Source organism: Ustilaginoidea virens, chromosome 3 (genome assembly GCF_000687475.1).
Source record: "Ustilaginoidea virens chromosome 3, complete sequence".
Classification (NCBI taxonomy): domain Eukaryota; kingdom Fungi; phylum Ascomycota; class Sordariomycetes; order Hypocreales; family Clavicipitaceae; genus Ustilaginoidea; species Ustilaginoidea virens.
Genome location: NC_057318.1, coordinates 3869058 through 3884892, shown reverse-complemented (window position 1 = coordinate 3884892; position 15835 = coordinate 3869058). Strand labels below are relative to the sequence as shown.

Here is a 15835-nt window from a genome sequence, read left to right as displayed (position 1 = left end):
ATTCGAGACGTGCTGGTCTCGTGGCCCTTTCCCTCGATGCAGTCTACGCGTGCTTCGTGGTGTCATCATTGCCCGACTTTGGCGGAAGCAAGTCTGGCCTCGCACCGCTCTCCTCCTAACCGATTTGTTGAAGCCGCTCCCCTGGACACTGTGTGCTGTGCCGCGGGATCAGGCAGAATCACGCAGAATCACGCAGACTCACGCAGAAACACTTCACATCCCCCCCTAGGAGCGTTCCGCCGTCAGAGAGTGTCGCGCTAACCCGTATCTCCAACCCGAGCAGGTCAACTCTCTGTCAAAATGGGTCACGAAGATGCTGTCTACCTGGCCAAGCTCGCCGAGCAGGCTGAGCGATATGAAGGTAGCGTTACTTCCCCACCAGCCCCTACCTGACTGCGCCTAGGGCTAGTGTAGCGCTGACTTGCTTTTCGTCCCTGTGTAGAAATGGTTGAGAATATGAAGATTGTCGCCTCCGAGGACCGCGACCTGACCGTTGAGGAGCGCAATCTCTTGTCCGTTGCTTACAAGAACGTCATCGGCGCGCGCCGTGCCTCATGGAGAATAGTCACTTCTATCGAGCAGAAGGAGGAGTCTAAGGGCAACTTTTCCCAGGTCACTCTCATCAAGGAGTACCGTCAGAAGATTGAGGCCGAACTCGCCAAGATTTGCGAAGACATTCTTGACGTTCTTGACAAGCACCTGATTCCTTCTGCCAAGTCTGGCGAGTCCAAGGTGTTTTACCACAAGATGTGAGTTTGGCTCCTCCTACCCCGAGCGCTTGACAAACCCCCCCCTCCCCCCCTTCCCCCCTCCCCCAGGGGCTCAAGTCTTCATGGAACGGGCAATAACCCCTCTGCTGCAGGAAGGGTGACTATCACCGCTACCTCGCCGAGTTTGCCATCGGTGACCGCCGCAAGGACTCGGCCGACAAATCTCTCGAGGCCTATAAGGCGGCCACGGAGGTTGCTCAGACCGAGCTTCCTCCTACCCACCCCATCCGCCTGGGTCTGGCCCTCAACTTCTCTGTCTTTTACTACGAGATCCTCAACGCCCCCGATCAGGCCTGCCACTTGGCCAAACAGGCGTTTGATGATGCCATTGCTGGTAAGACGAGAGCCACAAACCAATCCATGATGATGCCCGAACCGGGTGCCTTGTCTTGTTCAATTCATTCAAGCTTTCCCTTGTGCAACCTTTGGCTAACATATGCGAACAGAGCTTGACACTTTGAGCGAGGAGAGCTATAAAGACTCCACCCTCATTATGCAGCTTCTGCGTGACAACTTGGTAAGCAGCGACGACAGCGATTGCAACAAACATTACATTGGTCGCGCGGGCGTTGCTAATCATGGTTTCTTCGTCAATAGACCCTGTGGACTTCGTCCGAGGCCGAGACTGGTGCCGGCCAAGCTGACGCTCCCGTTAAGGAAGAGACCTCTGCTGCCGCCGAGCCCGCCGTTGCCTCTGAGGAGGCCAAGGCCACCGAATGAAGAAAAAAAAAAGCTGCTAAATACGCTGCCAAGATATGTGCTTTGATCACTACAAGTGCTGGGCGGGCTGGTGTCTCTGGAGTGGACGGAAGACTCGTGTTTTTATTTCCCTGTTTGACCAAGAGCTTCGGCATCTTTTAGGTAAATGCGCGTACACAATGGATGAGACGTCGTGTTATGCTTCCGCGGACTGGTACGGGCCTTTAACGTAGAGCATTTTTGTTTTGGAAGTTCTTGCTTTAGACTCTTAATTCGTGAGACCGTCTGGACAAGCTGCAGAAAAAAAAAAAAAATACTAAAATCGCTTTCAGCTCAGTTGAAACTATGAGCAACAAATATAACAGACATCATTTGCTTCTTTTCTTTTTCCTTTTCCTTTACCTTTTCCTTCTTTTTTTTTTCTCCTGCCTTCTTTCTCGCGCGTTTCTATCTCATGCGTGACGCATCATGGAAATGGAACCAGCCAGCTGTGTGCCTCGTGCCTGGCTTTGCAATATGGCGGATGTATCAAGACCACACAACAAACGATAATAAGTAGTTGACGTCTCAGCGTTCATGACAGGCAGAGAGGTTTGCAATAGGGTAGATATGTCACGACCAAACAAACGACAACAAGTAGTTGACGTCTCAGCGTTCGTGACAGGCAGAGAGAGGTTCGCAATATGGTGGATGCATCAAGACCACAACAAACGACACCAAGTACGTCTCCGAGAGAGGCTCGGCGGGGTATCAACTCTTGTCTATTTTTTCTTGTGCCGCAGCATCTTCATCTACAACTGCAAAGTGAACCCGAAGCCAAAGACTGCAATCCTGACACGCCACAAGCAGCTCGCCGTCTTCCTCCGCCGCCGTCAAATCCTCCTCGTCAAAGACGTAGCCTCGCTCATTGCCGCAACGACAGGACCTGTGCCAGTGCCCCTGGCCCTGGTCGAAAGCCAGGCTGTCCAGATCCACGTTGTCGACTCCCGTCTGGAAACGCGGTGCCAGAGTCGCCGGGCCGGCACCGCCCAGGCCCGGTGCTTGACGAAGCAACGCGTCGTACTTTGCACGCTGGGCGGGCGAGGAAAGCACCGTAAACGCGGCGGTGATTTGGTCGACGGTGTACAGGCCGCGGCGGCGGGGATCCGCCAAAGGGGCCGGCGAGGAGGAGGCTGTCACAGCGGTGCTCTTGTCGGGGTGGTGGCGGAGCAGAGCCCTGCGGTAGGCCTTCTTTATGAGCGAGGAGGCGGAGGAAGGGTCCTGGCGAGGGTCGTCGAGGGCGGATGGCGTGAGGCCGAGGATCTCGTAGTGAGTGGGTGTGCGGAACGAGAGGGCAGAGGTCATGGCTGGACCGGGCTGGGCGGGCGTTGCGGGTGGGAATGATGTATGTTATGTTTTTGGATATCAGGCCGGTGATGAAGGGCGGGCGGGCATATCATGTCAGGCTTTGGAAGTCGTGGGTTTTTGATATCACGTGATGCCCAACCGACCGACTGGTTCGAGAGGTTTGGGTGGGTAGCTTGGCCTCGTGGAAAGGGCAAGACTGCAAAAGAAAACAGGGAGCACGGGGGATTCAAGGTTCGGAATACGACGAGTGCTGAACTTGATCGGGACGCGGAATCGATCAGACGGGAGCAGCGTGAACATGTCACCTAGGTGGAGAGCAGAGTCCGGACTGGCTGCGCAGGGCGGCGGCCCTGTTTACTTTTGTTGCCTTCGTTGGGTGCTGGGGCAGCAGCACATGATACAAATACACAGAGGGTACGCTTCTTCTCATTCTTGTGCCCCCAAAGACAGCGAGCCAGGCTAGGACAGCACGCTCTATTTGGGCCATTTGGTCCAGTTTCTCTTGCCAATCTAGATACACGACGAGCATCAAGTTAGCGGGTAAACCCTTTGACAAGACCGCTTTGGGAGCCGGAGGGAGGGGGGGTTTCTTACCCTCTTCCAAGCCGTCATCAGCTTCGGCATCTCCAGCATAGCCTTCCTCCGCTGCTCCATCCTGCGGCGCGAAGGGGGGGGCTTGGTCAGCAACGACGACGGAACAGTTCTGCGGGCGCTGGGGGCGGGAAGAAGGTCGACCTACTTTGCAATCATGTGGCGCTCGTGGATGCGCCCCTTGACCGTCTGCCCCACGCCGGTGCCCTTTACCCTCAGGCCGAGCTCGACGCGGCGCGCCAGGCGGTGCTCGGTGCCCTTGCTCGTCGGCGGGAGGAGGTCCTCGACGCCGTGCTCGCGCGCCAGCCGGACCAGCTGGGCCTGGCGGCGGCACGAGTACGCCGCGTCGTGCCACTTGCCCGTGACGGGGTGCTCGTGCGATCGGAACGGGTCAGGACGCTGCTCCTGGTGGCGGGTGGGGGGGGAGCCCGCGGGCTGCAGCGACGCGGGCGGCCATCGGGCGAAGAATCGCTGCAGGGGGGGGGGGAGCGTCTTGGCCAGCTGGATGTACTTGGCCGCGGAGGCCATGGTTTTGCTCTCGAGCGAGCTTGCCGGGGGAGGAACGGAGGCGGGAGCGGAAGACAAAGGAAGAAGAAAGAAGCGGGCTGGAAATGCGGGACAGAGACGGACAGCGGAAAGGATGAAGCTATGAAGCTGTGAAGCTGTCATGAAGTTGCAAAGTTGCGAGGCTGAGGGTTGAGGGGTGAGGCTGCTGGCTTGCTGGTGGGGCAGCTGCCGCCCACAAGCATCGCCATTGGCTGCTGGATGGAGACCTCGACAAGTTGTCGCAGCCTCGCACTTGGCTTGCAGCTGGGCCACTCGCACCTTGGCACCTGCATCTTGCATCTTGCATCTTGCACCTCGCACCTTGCACCTCGCACCTTGCACCTTGCAAACAAGTCGGAGCCTCCTGGATTCACTGCCTTTTTTTTTTTTTTTTTTTTTTTTTTTGTTTTGTTGGCTGGGTAAAACGGCGTCTGAGCGAAGCCAGTCTGTTTCGCTGCGTCCCAGGCCCCTCGCACGATGCCTCTTGACATCGAGGAGATTCTGCGGCAGAAAAAGGCCGCCGACGCCGCCACGGCGAAGCCGCGCTTCATCCCCAAGGCCCAGCGGGAGCGCATCGCCGCCGAAAAGGCCAAGCAGGACGAGGACGGCCGGAAGCGCAAAGCCGCCGAGGAGGCGCAGAAGCGAAGGGACGAGGAGCGGAAATGGGCCGCGCGCTCCGGCGGAGGAGCCTCGTCGTCACGGTCGTCGGCCGCCCACGGAGGACTCGCCCACGGAGGACTCGCCAACGGACTCGCGCCGGTCCCTACCGGGCCTCGGTCCATGAACCGGCCCAAGACGGACGGCAAAAAGGGCGGCGAGCGGACAAACGGCGACAAGAAATCGGCAGAAGACATCGAGGCGGCCCTCCTGAGGTCGAGGTACCTCGGCCCCCAGGTCAACGAGCAGTCGAGCTTCTCGGCAAAGAAGAAGCGCATGCGCACGACGGAGAAAAAGTTCAACTTTGAGTGGGACCTGGAGGACGACACGTCGAGGGACAACGACCCCATCTACGCCAGCCAGACGGCCAACCGGGGCTTCTCCCTCGCCGGCCTGGGCGGCGAGTTTGACGACGAGGCCGAGCGCCGGGCGAGGAAGCGCGCGCGGCTCATCGAGGAGCGCGACGCCGAGCACGGCCGCGAGCGGGCCAAGGGCATCATGCAGGACTTTTACCGGGCGCGGGCCAAGGCCAAGGCCCGGGCCGACCGGACCGGGCTGGGGCGGCACTGGTCCGACAAGAAGCTGCACGAGATGCGCGAGCGCGACTGGCGCATCTTCAAGGAGGACTTTGGCATCGCGACCAAGGGCGGCGCCATCCCGGACCCCATGCGCAGCTGGGACGAGTCGGGCCTGCCCCGGCGCCTGCTCGACATTGTCGACCGCGTCGGCTACCGGGAGCCCACGCCGATCCAGCGCGCCGCCATCCCCATCGCCCTGCAGGCGCGCGACCTGATTGGCGTGGCCGTCACCGGCTCCGGCAAGACGGCCGCCTTCCTGCTCCCCCTGCTCGTCTACATCTCGGACCTGCCGCCGCTGACCGAGGCCAACAAGAACGACGGGCCGTACGCGCTCATCCTCGCGCCCACCCGCGAGCTGGTCCAGCAGATCGAGACCGAGGCGCGCAAGTTTGCCGAGCCCCTCGGCTTCCGGTGCGTCAGCATCGTCGGCGGCCACTCGCTCGAGGAGCAGGCCTTTGCGCTGCGCAACGGCGCCGAGATTGTCGTCGCCACCCCGGGCCGCCTGGTCGACTGCATCGAGCGCCGGCTGCTCGTCCTCTCGCAGTGCTGCTACGTCATCATGGACGAGGCCGACCGCATGATCGACCTCGGCTTCGAGGACTCGGTCAACCGCATCCTCGACGCGCTGCCCGTCGGCAACGAGAAGCCCGACTCGGACGACGCCGAGAACGCGCAGCTGATGAAGAGCTACCTCGGCGGCCGCGACCACAAGTACCGCCAGACCATGATGTACACGGCCACCATGCCGCCGCTCGTCGAGCGCATCGCCAAGAAGTACCTGCGGCGGCCCGCCACCGCCACCATCGGCAACGCCGGCGAGGCCGTCGACACGGTCGAGCAGCGCGTCGAGCTCCTCGCCGGCGAGGACCGCCGCAAGAAGCGCCTGCACGAGATCCTCTCCAAGGGCGACTTTGCGCCCCCCATCATCGTCTTTGTCAACATCAAGCGCAACTGCGACGCCGTCGCCCGCGACATCAAGTCCATGGGCTGGTCCACCGTCGCCCTGCACGGCTCCAAGACGCAGGAGCAGCGCGAGGCCGCCCTCGCCTCGGTCCGCGCCGGCCAGACCCAGGTCCTCGTCGCCACCGACCTGGCCGGCCGCGGCATCGACGTCCCCGACGTCTCGCTCGTCATCAACTTCAACATGGCCCACAGCATCGAGAGCTACACCCACCGCATCGGCCGTACCGGCCGCGCGGGAAAGAGCGGCGTCGCCATCACCTTTCTCGGCAACGAGGACGCCGACGTCATGTACGATCTGCGCCAGATGCTGAGCAAGAGCTCCATCTCCAAGGTCCCCGACGAGCTGAAGCGCCACGAGGCCGCGCAGTCCAAGCCTGTCCGCGGGGGCGGCAGGAAGCAGGAAGCAGCAGAGTCGGCTGGCGGCGGGGGGGGGATGAAAGCCGGTGGCGGAGGTGGCGGCGGCGGCGGCGGCGGCGGCGGATGGTGAATGATTATCTATTTTTTTTTAGTTTCGATGCGAAATGAAATGGAAATCAAAGATGAAAACCAAAACAACTTGGTCACGGCAGCGGTGGTTGACAGACAAAACGAAACGACGCAAAGATGCAACCTGGAATATTATCATTCAGGAAATCAAGACGAAAGATCAACCAAGTGGTGGATATGCGACTATCTAAATCGTTTTACATCATTTCTCCCTTCTCCCTGCTTTTTGTGTTTTCGCTTTTTTTTTCTGTTTCCCCACTCCTGCTTGAGTTTTTTTTTTTTTTTTTTTTTTTTTCCAATTACTCCAGCTTGAGCTGCTCAAACTGCTTGATGGTCTCTTCGAAACTGGCCGCTTCCTGCTTCGCATCGGCTAGTTTCTGCTCGTCTTGCCGGCGGACAGCCGCCGAAACCTTCTCCTTGTAGCTGGGGTCCAGCAGGATCTTCTCCTGCTTCTGGATCGTCGCCGCAGCCTTGCCCAGCTTCTTCTGGGCCTTGGCAATTTCCGCATCCATGTCGACGCGCCCCTTGACATGCAGGAAGACGGCAACGGCGGTGGAAACGGGGTAGGCGACACTGCCAGCAGGACGGGGAGCGTCGGGTCCGATGACGTGCATCGTCCTGACACTCCTGCCGCTGAGGGACTTGATCGACGCAACTTCGGCGTTGCACGTCTGCAACGTGGGCTCGTTGTACGCTTGCACGATGACTGTTGCAAACTGGTTGGCGGGGCCACGGACAGACAACGCGAGGAAGAAGGGGGGGGGGGGCTGGGGGAGGGGGAGGGGGAAAAAGTTGTTTGACCAGGTCGGAGTGTCGACTAACCTTGGGCATCTTCCTTGAGCGAGTACTCGGACATGAGAGATCTGGCAGCCTTTGTGCAGGCTAGGACGAGCTCGTAAGCAGACTCGGACTCGGCATCGTCCAGGACGGGGCTGTACTGCGGATACTTGGCTATCATGATGGACTTGGTATCGTCGCCGGGACGTCGAGGCATCCTCTGCCACATCTCCTCGGTTATGTATGGCATGAAAGGGTGGATGAGGGTCAAGGCCGACTCCAGAGCCGTGTACAGAGTTTGCAGAGCAGATTGACGCTCTTCTTCGGTGCCGTCGCGGATGATGGCTTTCGAGTTCTCAATGTACACGTCGCACAACTCGGCGTACCAGTACTTGTAGATTATGGTGGTGGACTTTTGGAACTCGCGGTCCGCAATAGCGACGTTGAGGTCCCTGGCGGCATTGTTCATTTTATGCAGGATCCAGCGCTCAGCCAAGGTCTTGCCGCGATTGACGCCGTCTCTGGCAGGAGTAAATCCCTCAGGTAAGCTGCCCAGGACATACTTGGTAGCTTGGAACTAGGGACGAGTTCGAGTCAGCAGGGAGAGCCCCAAAAGCTGCGCTTGGTGCACGCCAACTTACAATTTTGTTGCAAAACTTTCGATATCCGTGGATGCTGCAGAGAAATGTCAACAAAAAAGACAGAAGAAAAGGGTAAAGGCGGACATTGTCGATGGTCCGTCCCATTGTGACTTACACCTTGACGTCCAGGTTGATGTCTCCGCCGCCCGTTGTGGCGTTGATCATGGTGAAACGCAGAGCATCAGCACCGCACTGAGGGATGCCGTCGGGGAAAGCAGTCTTCTGGTACTTGGTGGCCTTTTCGACTTCGCTGGGATGAAGATTGCCCAGGTAGAGCTTCTGGTGAAGATCCTCCAGCTTGATACCCGATATCACGTCGAGGGGGTCAATGACATTGCCCAAGCTCTTGCTCATCTTCCTGCCTTCTGAATCGCGAACGAGACTGTGGCAGAATACTTCGCTGAACGGGACCTTGCCCGTCATCTTCAAACCAAGGGTAATCATGCGGGCAATCCAGAAGAACAAGATATCCCAGCCAGTCTCAAGAATGCTGGTAGGATACAGAGTCTCCAGGTCGTGGGTCTGATTTGGCCAACCGAGAGTGCTGAAAGGCCAGAGCCCAGAGGAGAACCAGGCTGGTTGACGCGGTGTCAGGGACGGAGACACCCGCATGGGGGGGGGGAAGGGAGCACTTAGGTTGACTTACTGTCGAGGACGTCTTCGTCTTGCTCCAGCGTAAACTTCTTGCCCGGAAGAGCGGCGGCGGCCTTCTTCTCGGCCTCTTGGCGGGTTCGGCCAGAGAACCAGAGCGCCTCATCTGCCGTGTCTTTGGCCACGCCTTCAACGTTGGCAAAGTAGACGGGGCAACGGTGACCCCACCAAAGCTGTCGACTGATGCACCAGTCGTTGATATCTTCCATCCAGCGAAAGTAGCTCCTCTCGGCTGTGTCGGGTCTGATTTTGATCTTGCCGTCTCTGACAACCTGCATGGCAGGCTCAGCAAGCTCCTTCATGCGAACCCACCACTGTGGTTTCATCAGGGGCTCGATTATGTCCTTGGACTTTTCGCACAACGGGACCTTCATGGCATTGTCCTTCTTGTCGACATAGAGACCCTTTGCCTTGAGGGCGTCCTGGATGGAGTAGCGGACATCAAAACGTTTCTGGCCCTTGTAGGGTCCGGCATTCTCATTCATCAAACCGTCGTCGGTAAGAATGTTGATAAACTCCAGCTTGTGCTTCTGTCCCAGGTTGAAATCGTTCGGATCGTGCGCAGGCGTCAGCTTGACAGCACCAGTCCCAAATTCCATATCGACATACTCGTCGGCAACGATGGGCAGTTTGCGTCCTGGAATAAAAGGGTGAACGGCGTTTTTGCCGACGAGATGCTTGTACCGAGCATCACTGGGGTGGACAGCGATTCCCGTGTCGCCCAGCATCGTCTCGATACGGGTGGTGGCGACTTCGACGGCCTCATCCGAGCCCTCGATAGGATACTTGAAGTGAACAATGACGCCAAACTCAACCTTTTTCTCATATCCTGGAACATCGAGCAATGTCCGCCCGGTGAGCTCCTTGTTATCAACCTCCAAGTTGGAGAGGGCAGTGTTAAGGTGCGTGCACCAGTTGACGAGCCTGTTTGCTCGGTAGATGATGCCTTCCTCATGAAGCCGGACGAACGTCTCGGCAACAGCGGCGGAAAGATTGGCATCCATTGTGAATGCTGCAAGATGTCAGGGAGACGGCACAATAACTGCAAAAAAGAAGTAAAAAGTTAAAAAATAACAACAAAAAAACAAGGGACGACTCACCCTCTCTGCTCCAGTCAAAGGATCCACCCATATGCGTAAGTGCCTTGTTGATGCGCTTGTGGTAGTCTTCCTTCCATTCCCAGACAGTTTCTACAAACTTTTCTCTGCCAAGATCGTGCCTGGTCTTCTTCTCTTTTCTCCACAGCATCTTTTCGACGACGCTTTGGGTGGATATGCCGGCGTGATCGCAACCTGGAAGCCATAAAGTCGTCTTGCCATTCATCCGATTCCATCGAATCATGAGATCCTGCAGCGAGTCACCGAGCGCATGACCCATGTGGAGGGAGCCCGTAACATTTGGAGGAGGGTGGACGATGACGAAACTGCCAGCTTCCTTGACCTTGCCCTCTGGGGTGAATTCCGGCTTGAAGAAGCCCTCCTTCTGCCACCAGTCGTACCAGGCAGACTCGACGGCAATCGGATCATAGGCCCTGAAATTCGGGTCGTCGAACGATCGGATGCGTTTCTTGTCCCCGGCGGGGGTATCTTCGATATAGGGGGGGACAACTTCCTCTGTCTTTTTTTCCTTGGCCTTTTTCTCCTTGTTGGCCGCGTTTGCAGCCATCAGGGCGGCCTTTGCTTTCTTTGCCTCCAGCTTGGCAGCCCTCTCTGCTTTTTTGCGGTCCTTGTCGACTTCGGGATGGCTGTTAGTTGTCGCCATGGAAGGTTGGTTCCCGGATGCATGTGGTGCGCCAACGGGACTTACGATCCTTCTTGTCTGGCTTTGGAGATCCATCCTCCGTGGGCCTTACGACAGGCTCAGCACCTGCTTTGGCGTTCTATCGTGGATTAGTTCTAGTTCTGGCTGGGCTTAACGTAAAGAGGGGCGGCTGCCTTACTTCAGCTCCTTCGCCAAGCCCAGCTGCACGGCAAAAGTCAGCGCGTTGAGAGGGGCCGAGACATGAGCCGATGTCGAATCTTACCAGGACCTCCTCTTGTGACGTTGCTTGCCATGGCAGCACGGGTGGTTGTAGCCAAAGGTCGTCTTGGTGAAACTGAGCGCACCCGCAGTGCTCGAACTGCGAGTCGGAGCGTCGTGCTGGGAATAGTTAGCCGAAGCCCGTGTCGAAGGGGCTTCTGCGTCCTCAAGAGGGGGAGAATTGAAGTCTGGTGCAGAGGACTGGACGACTCGCGTTGGAGTCACCTGTGCTGATCGGAAGCAAGATCTGAAATTTGAGTCACTGCTTCAGACGGAACTAGTTAGCACAAGCGATGCCGCCCGCAACGAACGATGGTGGGATGAAGAGGGGTCCTGCATCGTGGCGGTGCGGGGATCTCAGGGCAGCTCCAGCCACATCGAGCTCCAGCCACATCGATTGACTTGTTCCTGTTCCTCTACGGAGCAACTCCGTGCTACGTTAGAGGTACATAGGTACCTAGCAAGTCCCTTACCTGCTAACTCTTCTCATCAATCCAGTCTTTGTGTCGTCGACGGCAACGGGCCTGCTTTTCGAATCGCATCAATGCCTCTCATTCTGACGTTCAAGAATTCCGTCCGCCTAAAACTGCCAGTTCAAACACCATCTGCCTGAAGATGCGTGCGTCTCGGCAGGTTCTCAGCAGCTTCGGTCGCAGACGCAGACACGTTGCGTCACTTCGGCAGCTCTCTTCCGCCACCAAGACCAAGGGCCGCGACCAGACTCGATTTTCATGCTTCTTCTCGCCAAAGGTTTGTCGCACACCCCCCCCCCCCCCCCCTTCCCATGCAGGGAAAGCTTTTCCCAGGGCCGCTCGGTTGACAACGCGGCAAGGATGACCCTCGAGAGCTCCTAGGCAAGCTTGCTGGCCATGCTGTGCTGGAAAACCCCCAGGGCCACGACGCGGCCGTCGTCATGGCCACGCCCACCTTGTTCAAGCACGTCAACGATCCCGCATTCACTCTCGAACTGGCCAAGCTTCTCTCCGCGGCCGCCGAGACGCGCCACTTCCATCTGCTGTGCGCAATCGTCGACTGCATCGCTCCCGCGCCGGGCGAGCCGGTTCCCGCGCCTGGCGTGTCGGTGCTGCGCGGCGAGCTGCATTCCTTGATGCCGCGGCTGTGGCAGCCGGAGCCTCCGTTGAGGGCATTCGACAAGGACTCGGTCGCTGCGGTGACGTTCCGCGCGGGATCGTCGCTGCAAACCCTCCCCTTGGCACGAACGACGTTTCTCAACAGCCGACCATCTACCCTCTTGGCAGGCCGATTCGACGTGTCAGGCGGCAGTCCGAGACTGAAACAAGCAATGCACAAGCAGTGGCAACAGGTCAATGTTTGGTCAGCCGATCCTGGCGTCGGACCAGATACCGGAATGGGGCTATGGGCGCCGTTGTCGCCGGTGACCCGCCCGCGAAGAATCGTGGACAGCTTTGGAAACATCGTCCGTGGCGTCGATGTGGAGGGCAAGCCGACGCCAGCGTCCACAGAACTAGAAGACGCCATCAACAGGATCCATGGACACCGGCTCGCAGCTGAAGCCTCCGCAGGTCCGATGGGCGTCTGGGCATTGGTTTCTCCAGCCAGTTCGCGACAGCGGCTGGGCGACCCGGACGATGCTCCTGATCCAGAGGCGACGCTAGACGGCAAAGCTGCCAGCCGGGAGGATGTTGAGTCGACTGCGGCATATCTCCAAAGCCAGCACCGGGCTGGGTGCCGGTTGTTCCAAGTCTGTAAGTGATTCCTCCCACGTCCGCCACAAGAGCGTCTCCTGACGGATGCCAACAACAGTGAGCGGCGGCGGTGGATGGGGTGCCAAGAAGGGACTCCTCTCGCTCGACCCCCGGGAGACCTTCTACGCCCCTCCCGAGGAAGAGGATATGGAAAGGTTCATGCAAGCCATGAGCAACTCGGGGCTCGTGCCGACCGATTCCTACATACAGTTTTTCGTGTCGGGCATGGCACCCTCTGCATTGACTGCGTCCTCCGCAACCGGTGTCGTTTTCGGAGTGCCGACGAGCCCGTCTTCTACGGAGGAAGCCGGGCCTGAACCGCAAACCAGCCTACTTGCCGACCACTTCGGAGCTCTGTCAAGCCAAGGAATCTACACGTCTCCTCTCCCGAATGCCAAGCATGCTTTTCGAGAGTCCAAACTTAGTGTTCCAGGCTCCAGGGTTTTTTTCCGGTAATGCCGAGGCCAAGGCAAAAAAGTCTGGGGGTCCTCCATAGACGCTGCTGCAACAGGATTGCTTGTATCCCAGTGTATCCTACCTCCTGGCTGCACGCCTGCATGCAAATGCAATCATGTATACATATCCGAGTAAGAAAACTTCATTAACCGAGCTAGCCGAGCTCACCAACCTCACTTATGGGAGGAGAAACGGCCGTGTCAACGAACCTGTGCTCCCGTTCATCTGTGAAGTGAGATGACGAGGCCCCAAGACAAGGGCATTGGGTCGTTCATGGAGTCTTTTTGTCGCCATTTGCCAGCGGGCCTGGCATGATATGATTTGATACCTTGGATACAATGGCCGAATAGCCTCGGTTGCACCTTTCACTCCTTCCGTTCAAAAAAGACAGTTTTCAAATCACTTCAGTCCTTCCAAGCGAGTTTTTTTCCCTTGACTTGATGTTTGCAGGGTCGTAGTTCATCCTGCTTTGAGGGCGAGATGGTTGGTCGTTGAATAGTTGACACCATCGGACACGGCGGTAACCAGTACAGACAGACAATCATCACCAGGGCTTCATTTCTCCAGGTGGACACTGACCGAGATGCCAACAAGTCAATTACGCCTCTCATTCAAAACACAAAAGCGCCCATGTTTAAACGTTACCAGATCCCATCTCTCGTACAGTTGGTTCTAATTGAACGCACATCCTCCGTCGTAGGGACCAGCTCAGCTCAATCAAGTGCTCGCAAGAAACTCGTGGAGTTCTATTCGATCATGTCAATGTCGTCATTCGAAGCCGCTGGAACGGCTGGAGCATCCCCGTTAGTGGGCGCGTTGATTGTCGAGCCGGAATCCTTCTCGCCACCTCCAAAGTAGTCGGCCATTTCCGCATCAAGTTCTTCCTGCGTCTTCTTGGCCCGGGGGTTGGCGCGACCACCCCCACCACGGCTTGACTCCTGCTGGTTTCCTTCACGTCGAGCGCCGGGGCGACGTCCACCTGCTCCGCGCCGACGTGGTACAGGACTTCTGGAGTGTCTGCCAGGTATATACCGGTCGATGCCCTTGCGAGCTGCATCCTCTTCATCGAATCTGCGTCGAGGAGAGGAGGAGCGAGCTCTACCCCCTGGGGCCGAGACACGGTCCGCTAGTGGCCGTCCAGGCATGACTGCAGTATCGAAGGGATTGCGCGATGCAAGCATTGTCAAACGGATGGGTTGCCCTGCTCAAATAGTGGTCAGGCTCCCTGTGTCGGAATTCTTTTACATCTTTTTTTTTGGTAAGGCTGCTTAACGAACCATTGGCATTGGCCCCATTGAATTGCCTAACGGCCTCCTCGGCATCCTCCTTGCGATCATACGTGACATATGCAGTGCCTTCGGAGCGGCCTGCGCGGTCGTAACGCAGATTGAGCTTGCTCACACGTCCGATTCTGGAAAAAAGCTCCTGCTGCCATGTTAGGGCTGACATGGCGGAATATGATGGAGGTATGCTGGGACCCTACATCAAGATCCTCCTCGGTCAAATCGTAGTGGATATTCTCGACGCGTAGTTTGGAGCCTCTGGCCTCACTAGGAATTGTTATCAGCCCGCAAAGTCGGGAATATTCGGGCAAAACGGTGGGTGAGAAAGCTCAGCATTACCTGGTCGGCGACTCGCGTCGGCGTCGAGGGGCCGGGGCCCGGCGAAAATCTATGTTTCCGAATGAGTTTCTAAACTCGACGTGTACCATGCGGGCAAAAAAAAAAAAAATGTTGTAATTCTAACCGGCTTCGTCGTATCGGTCATGAACCCACTCGCTTAAAGGGTCTGGTCAGAATTGGGAATTGAACGGCAAAGGCAGTGGCAATACCCACCTATCCAAGTTTCGAGGCGCGTCACGGTTTGGCTGTTGAAGGGAGGCAAGAGCTGGTTAGCGTTCCGTTTTGGGGGAGCATACTGTCCGCTTCGTCGAGGCGCCGTGTACGTCGATTCGACAGCTCGAAAGGCGGGCCAAGCTGGTCCATCGACTCTACATTGGCAGGAGGAGAATTGGTGTAACCTGAGAGAAACGAGTCAGCGACATGAGGCTTGCCGACCGCGTCGAGGGGGGACAAGTTACGACCTTTCTTACCCCGTCCCGGGGATAGTCACTGTGATCGCGATGGCGGCCATCTCGCCCACCGCGGCGGTTTCGAGGACCAGTGCTGCGCTGAAGGGCTGGTTAGTTGGGCAGCTCGCGAGAGAAGTGATGCGGTAAAAGGAACCAAGGAGGAACCCGTACCTTGTCAGCAATGATCTCGTCGAGGCCTCTGTCCATGTTGTCGGCCATGGTGTACGACAAGGGCGAGGACTTCGCGATGATGTCTAGTTTGTTTGATGGCAAAGGTTGAATGAATCCAACGGCGGGCCGCGCAGGTTTCTGGGCGACGCGGTTGGCTGGGTTGAGTCTGGCTGGTGGGACGGGACGCAGCAAGCTGCGGGTACCTACGAAGTACATGACATGTCGATGCTATGCTATACTTGTACTGCCCGGCTGGAGCCCCTTGGTATGTCATGTACTCACGAGTACTCTGGCTCTTGGGACGTGGCGCCAATTAACGCCAGGCCAGCCTGGCGGCGAGTTACGGATGGTTATGGACAGCGCGCCAACCTTGGGGTGCTGCAGGAAGAATACAGTCAACGGTTCCAGAAATACAGCTGTATTTTACTGCGGCATCTACCTTGATCTTGTTTATCTTGTTTTAGGTAGGTACCTAGCTAAAGGACTCGGATTGTCCACGTCAGATGATGTGTATCTGCAAAGTACCGCCCAACTGCTTCAAGTGCTCTGCTTCATCAGCCTGCTCAGGTACCCGAGTACTTTTAAACTCCCCAGTGCTCCGTAGGGTAGGCGCGCGAAGTGCCCGAGTCCCCACAGCGCGTGGCATCCCCTTGCAGTCGCCAAACACCACCAGAACAAGGCAAAA

General features: G+C 57.6%; 7 protein-coding genes across 7 annotated transcripts; 3 read left to right on the top strand and 4 right to left on the bottom strand.

The window, feature by feature from the left end:
* Window positions 1-300: 300 nt before the first annotated feature.
* On the top strand, window positions 301-1490 carry UV8b_03949 (uncharacterized protein; the record flags this gene model as incomplete). The annotated part of the gene is made up of 5 exons (XM_043141447.1): window positions 301-361; window positions 443-749; window positions 863-1104; window positions 1217-1287; window positions 1368-1490. The coding sequence occupies 5 exons, from the start codon at window positions 301-303 to the stop codon at window positions 1488-1490; spliced, it is 804 nt and encodes a 267-aa protein (XP_042997381.1).
* Window positions 1491-2219: 729 nt separating this feature from the next.
* UV8b_03948 (uncharacterized protein) lies at window positions 2220-2813 on the bottom strand (the record flags this gene model as incomplete). Its single annotated transcript, XM_043141446.1, has 1 exon — window positions 2220-2813. The coding sequence occupies one exon, from the start codon at window positions 2811-2813 to the stop codon at window positions 2220-2222; it is 594 nt and encodes a 197-aa protein (XP_042997380.1).
* Window positions 2814-3290: 477 nt separating this feature from the next.
* Window positions 3291-3935, bottom strand: UV8b_03947 (uncharacterized protein; the record flags this gene model as incomplete). The annotated part of the gene is made up of 3 exons (XM_043141445.1): window positions 3291-3326; window positions 3411-3471; window positions 3556-3935. 3 exons carry the CDS (start codon window positions 3933-3935, stop codon window positions 3291-3293), a joined length of 477 nt encoding a protein of 158 aa, XP_042997379.1.
* Window positions 3936-4430: 495 nt separating this feature from the next.
* Window positions 4431-6638, top strand: UV8b_03946 (uncharacterized protein; the record flags this gene model as incomplete). The annotated part of the gene is made up of 1 exon (XM_043141444.1): window positions 4431-6638. The coding sequence occupies one exon, from the start codon at window positions 4431-4433 to the stop codon at window positions 6636-6638; it is 2208 nt and encodes a 735-aa protein (XP_042997378.1).
* A 298-nt stretch (window positions 6639-6936) lies between these two features.
* UV8b_03945 (uncharacterized protein) lies at window positions 6937-10467 on the bottom strand (the record flags this gene model as incomplete). Its single annotated transcript, XM_043141443.1, has 6 exons — window positions 6937-7343; window positions 7460-7991; window positions 8056-8089; window positions 8171-8630; window positions 8702-9718; window positions 9807-10467. 6 exons carry the CDS (start codon window positions 10465-10467, stop codon window positions 6937-6939), a joined length of 3111 nt encoding a protein of 1036 aa, XP_042997377.1.
* Window positions 10468-11340: 873 nt separating this feature from the next.
* UV8b_03944 (uncharacterized protein) lies at window positions 11341-12908 on the top strand (the record flags this gene model as incomplete). The annotated part of the gene is made up of 3 exons (XM_043141442.1): window positions 11341-11475; window positions 11558-12452; window positions 12511-12908. The coding sequence occupies 3 exons, from the start codon at window positions 11341-11343 to the stop codon at window positions 12906-12908; spliced, it is 1428 nt and encodes a 475-aa protein (XP_042997376.1).
* A 746-nt stretch (window positions 12909-13654) lies between these two features.
* Window positions 13655-15198, bottom strand: UV8b_03943 (uncharacterized protein; the record flags this gene model as incomplete). Its single annotated transcript, XM_043141441.1, has 8 exons — window positions 13655-14109; window positions 14186-14333; window positions 14392-14458; window positions 14531-14579; window positions 14655-14686; window positions 14744-14775; window positions 14992-15078; window positions 15151-15198. 8 exons carry the CDS (start codon window positions 15196-15198, stop codon window positions 13655-13657), a joined length of 918 nt encoding a protein of 305 aa, XP_042997375.1.
* Between the last annotated feature and the right edge of the window lie 637 nt (window positions 15199-15835).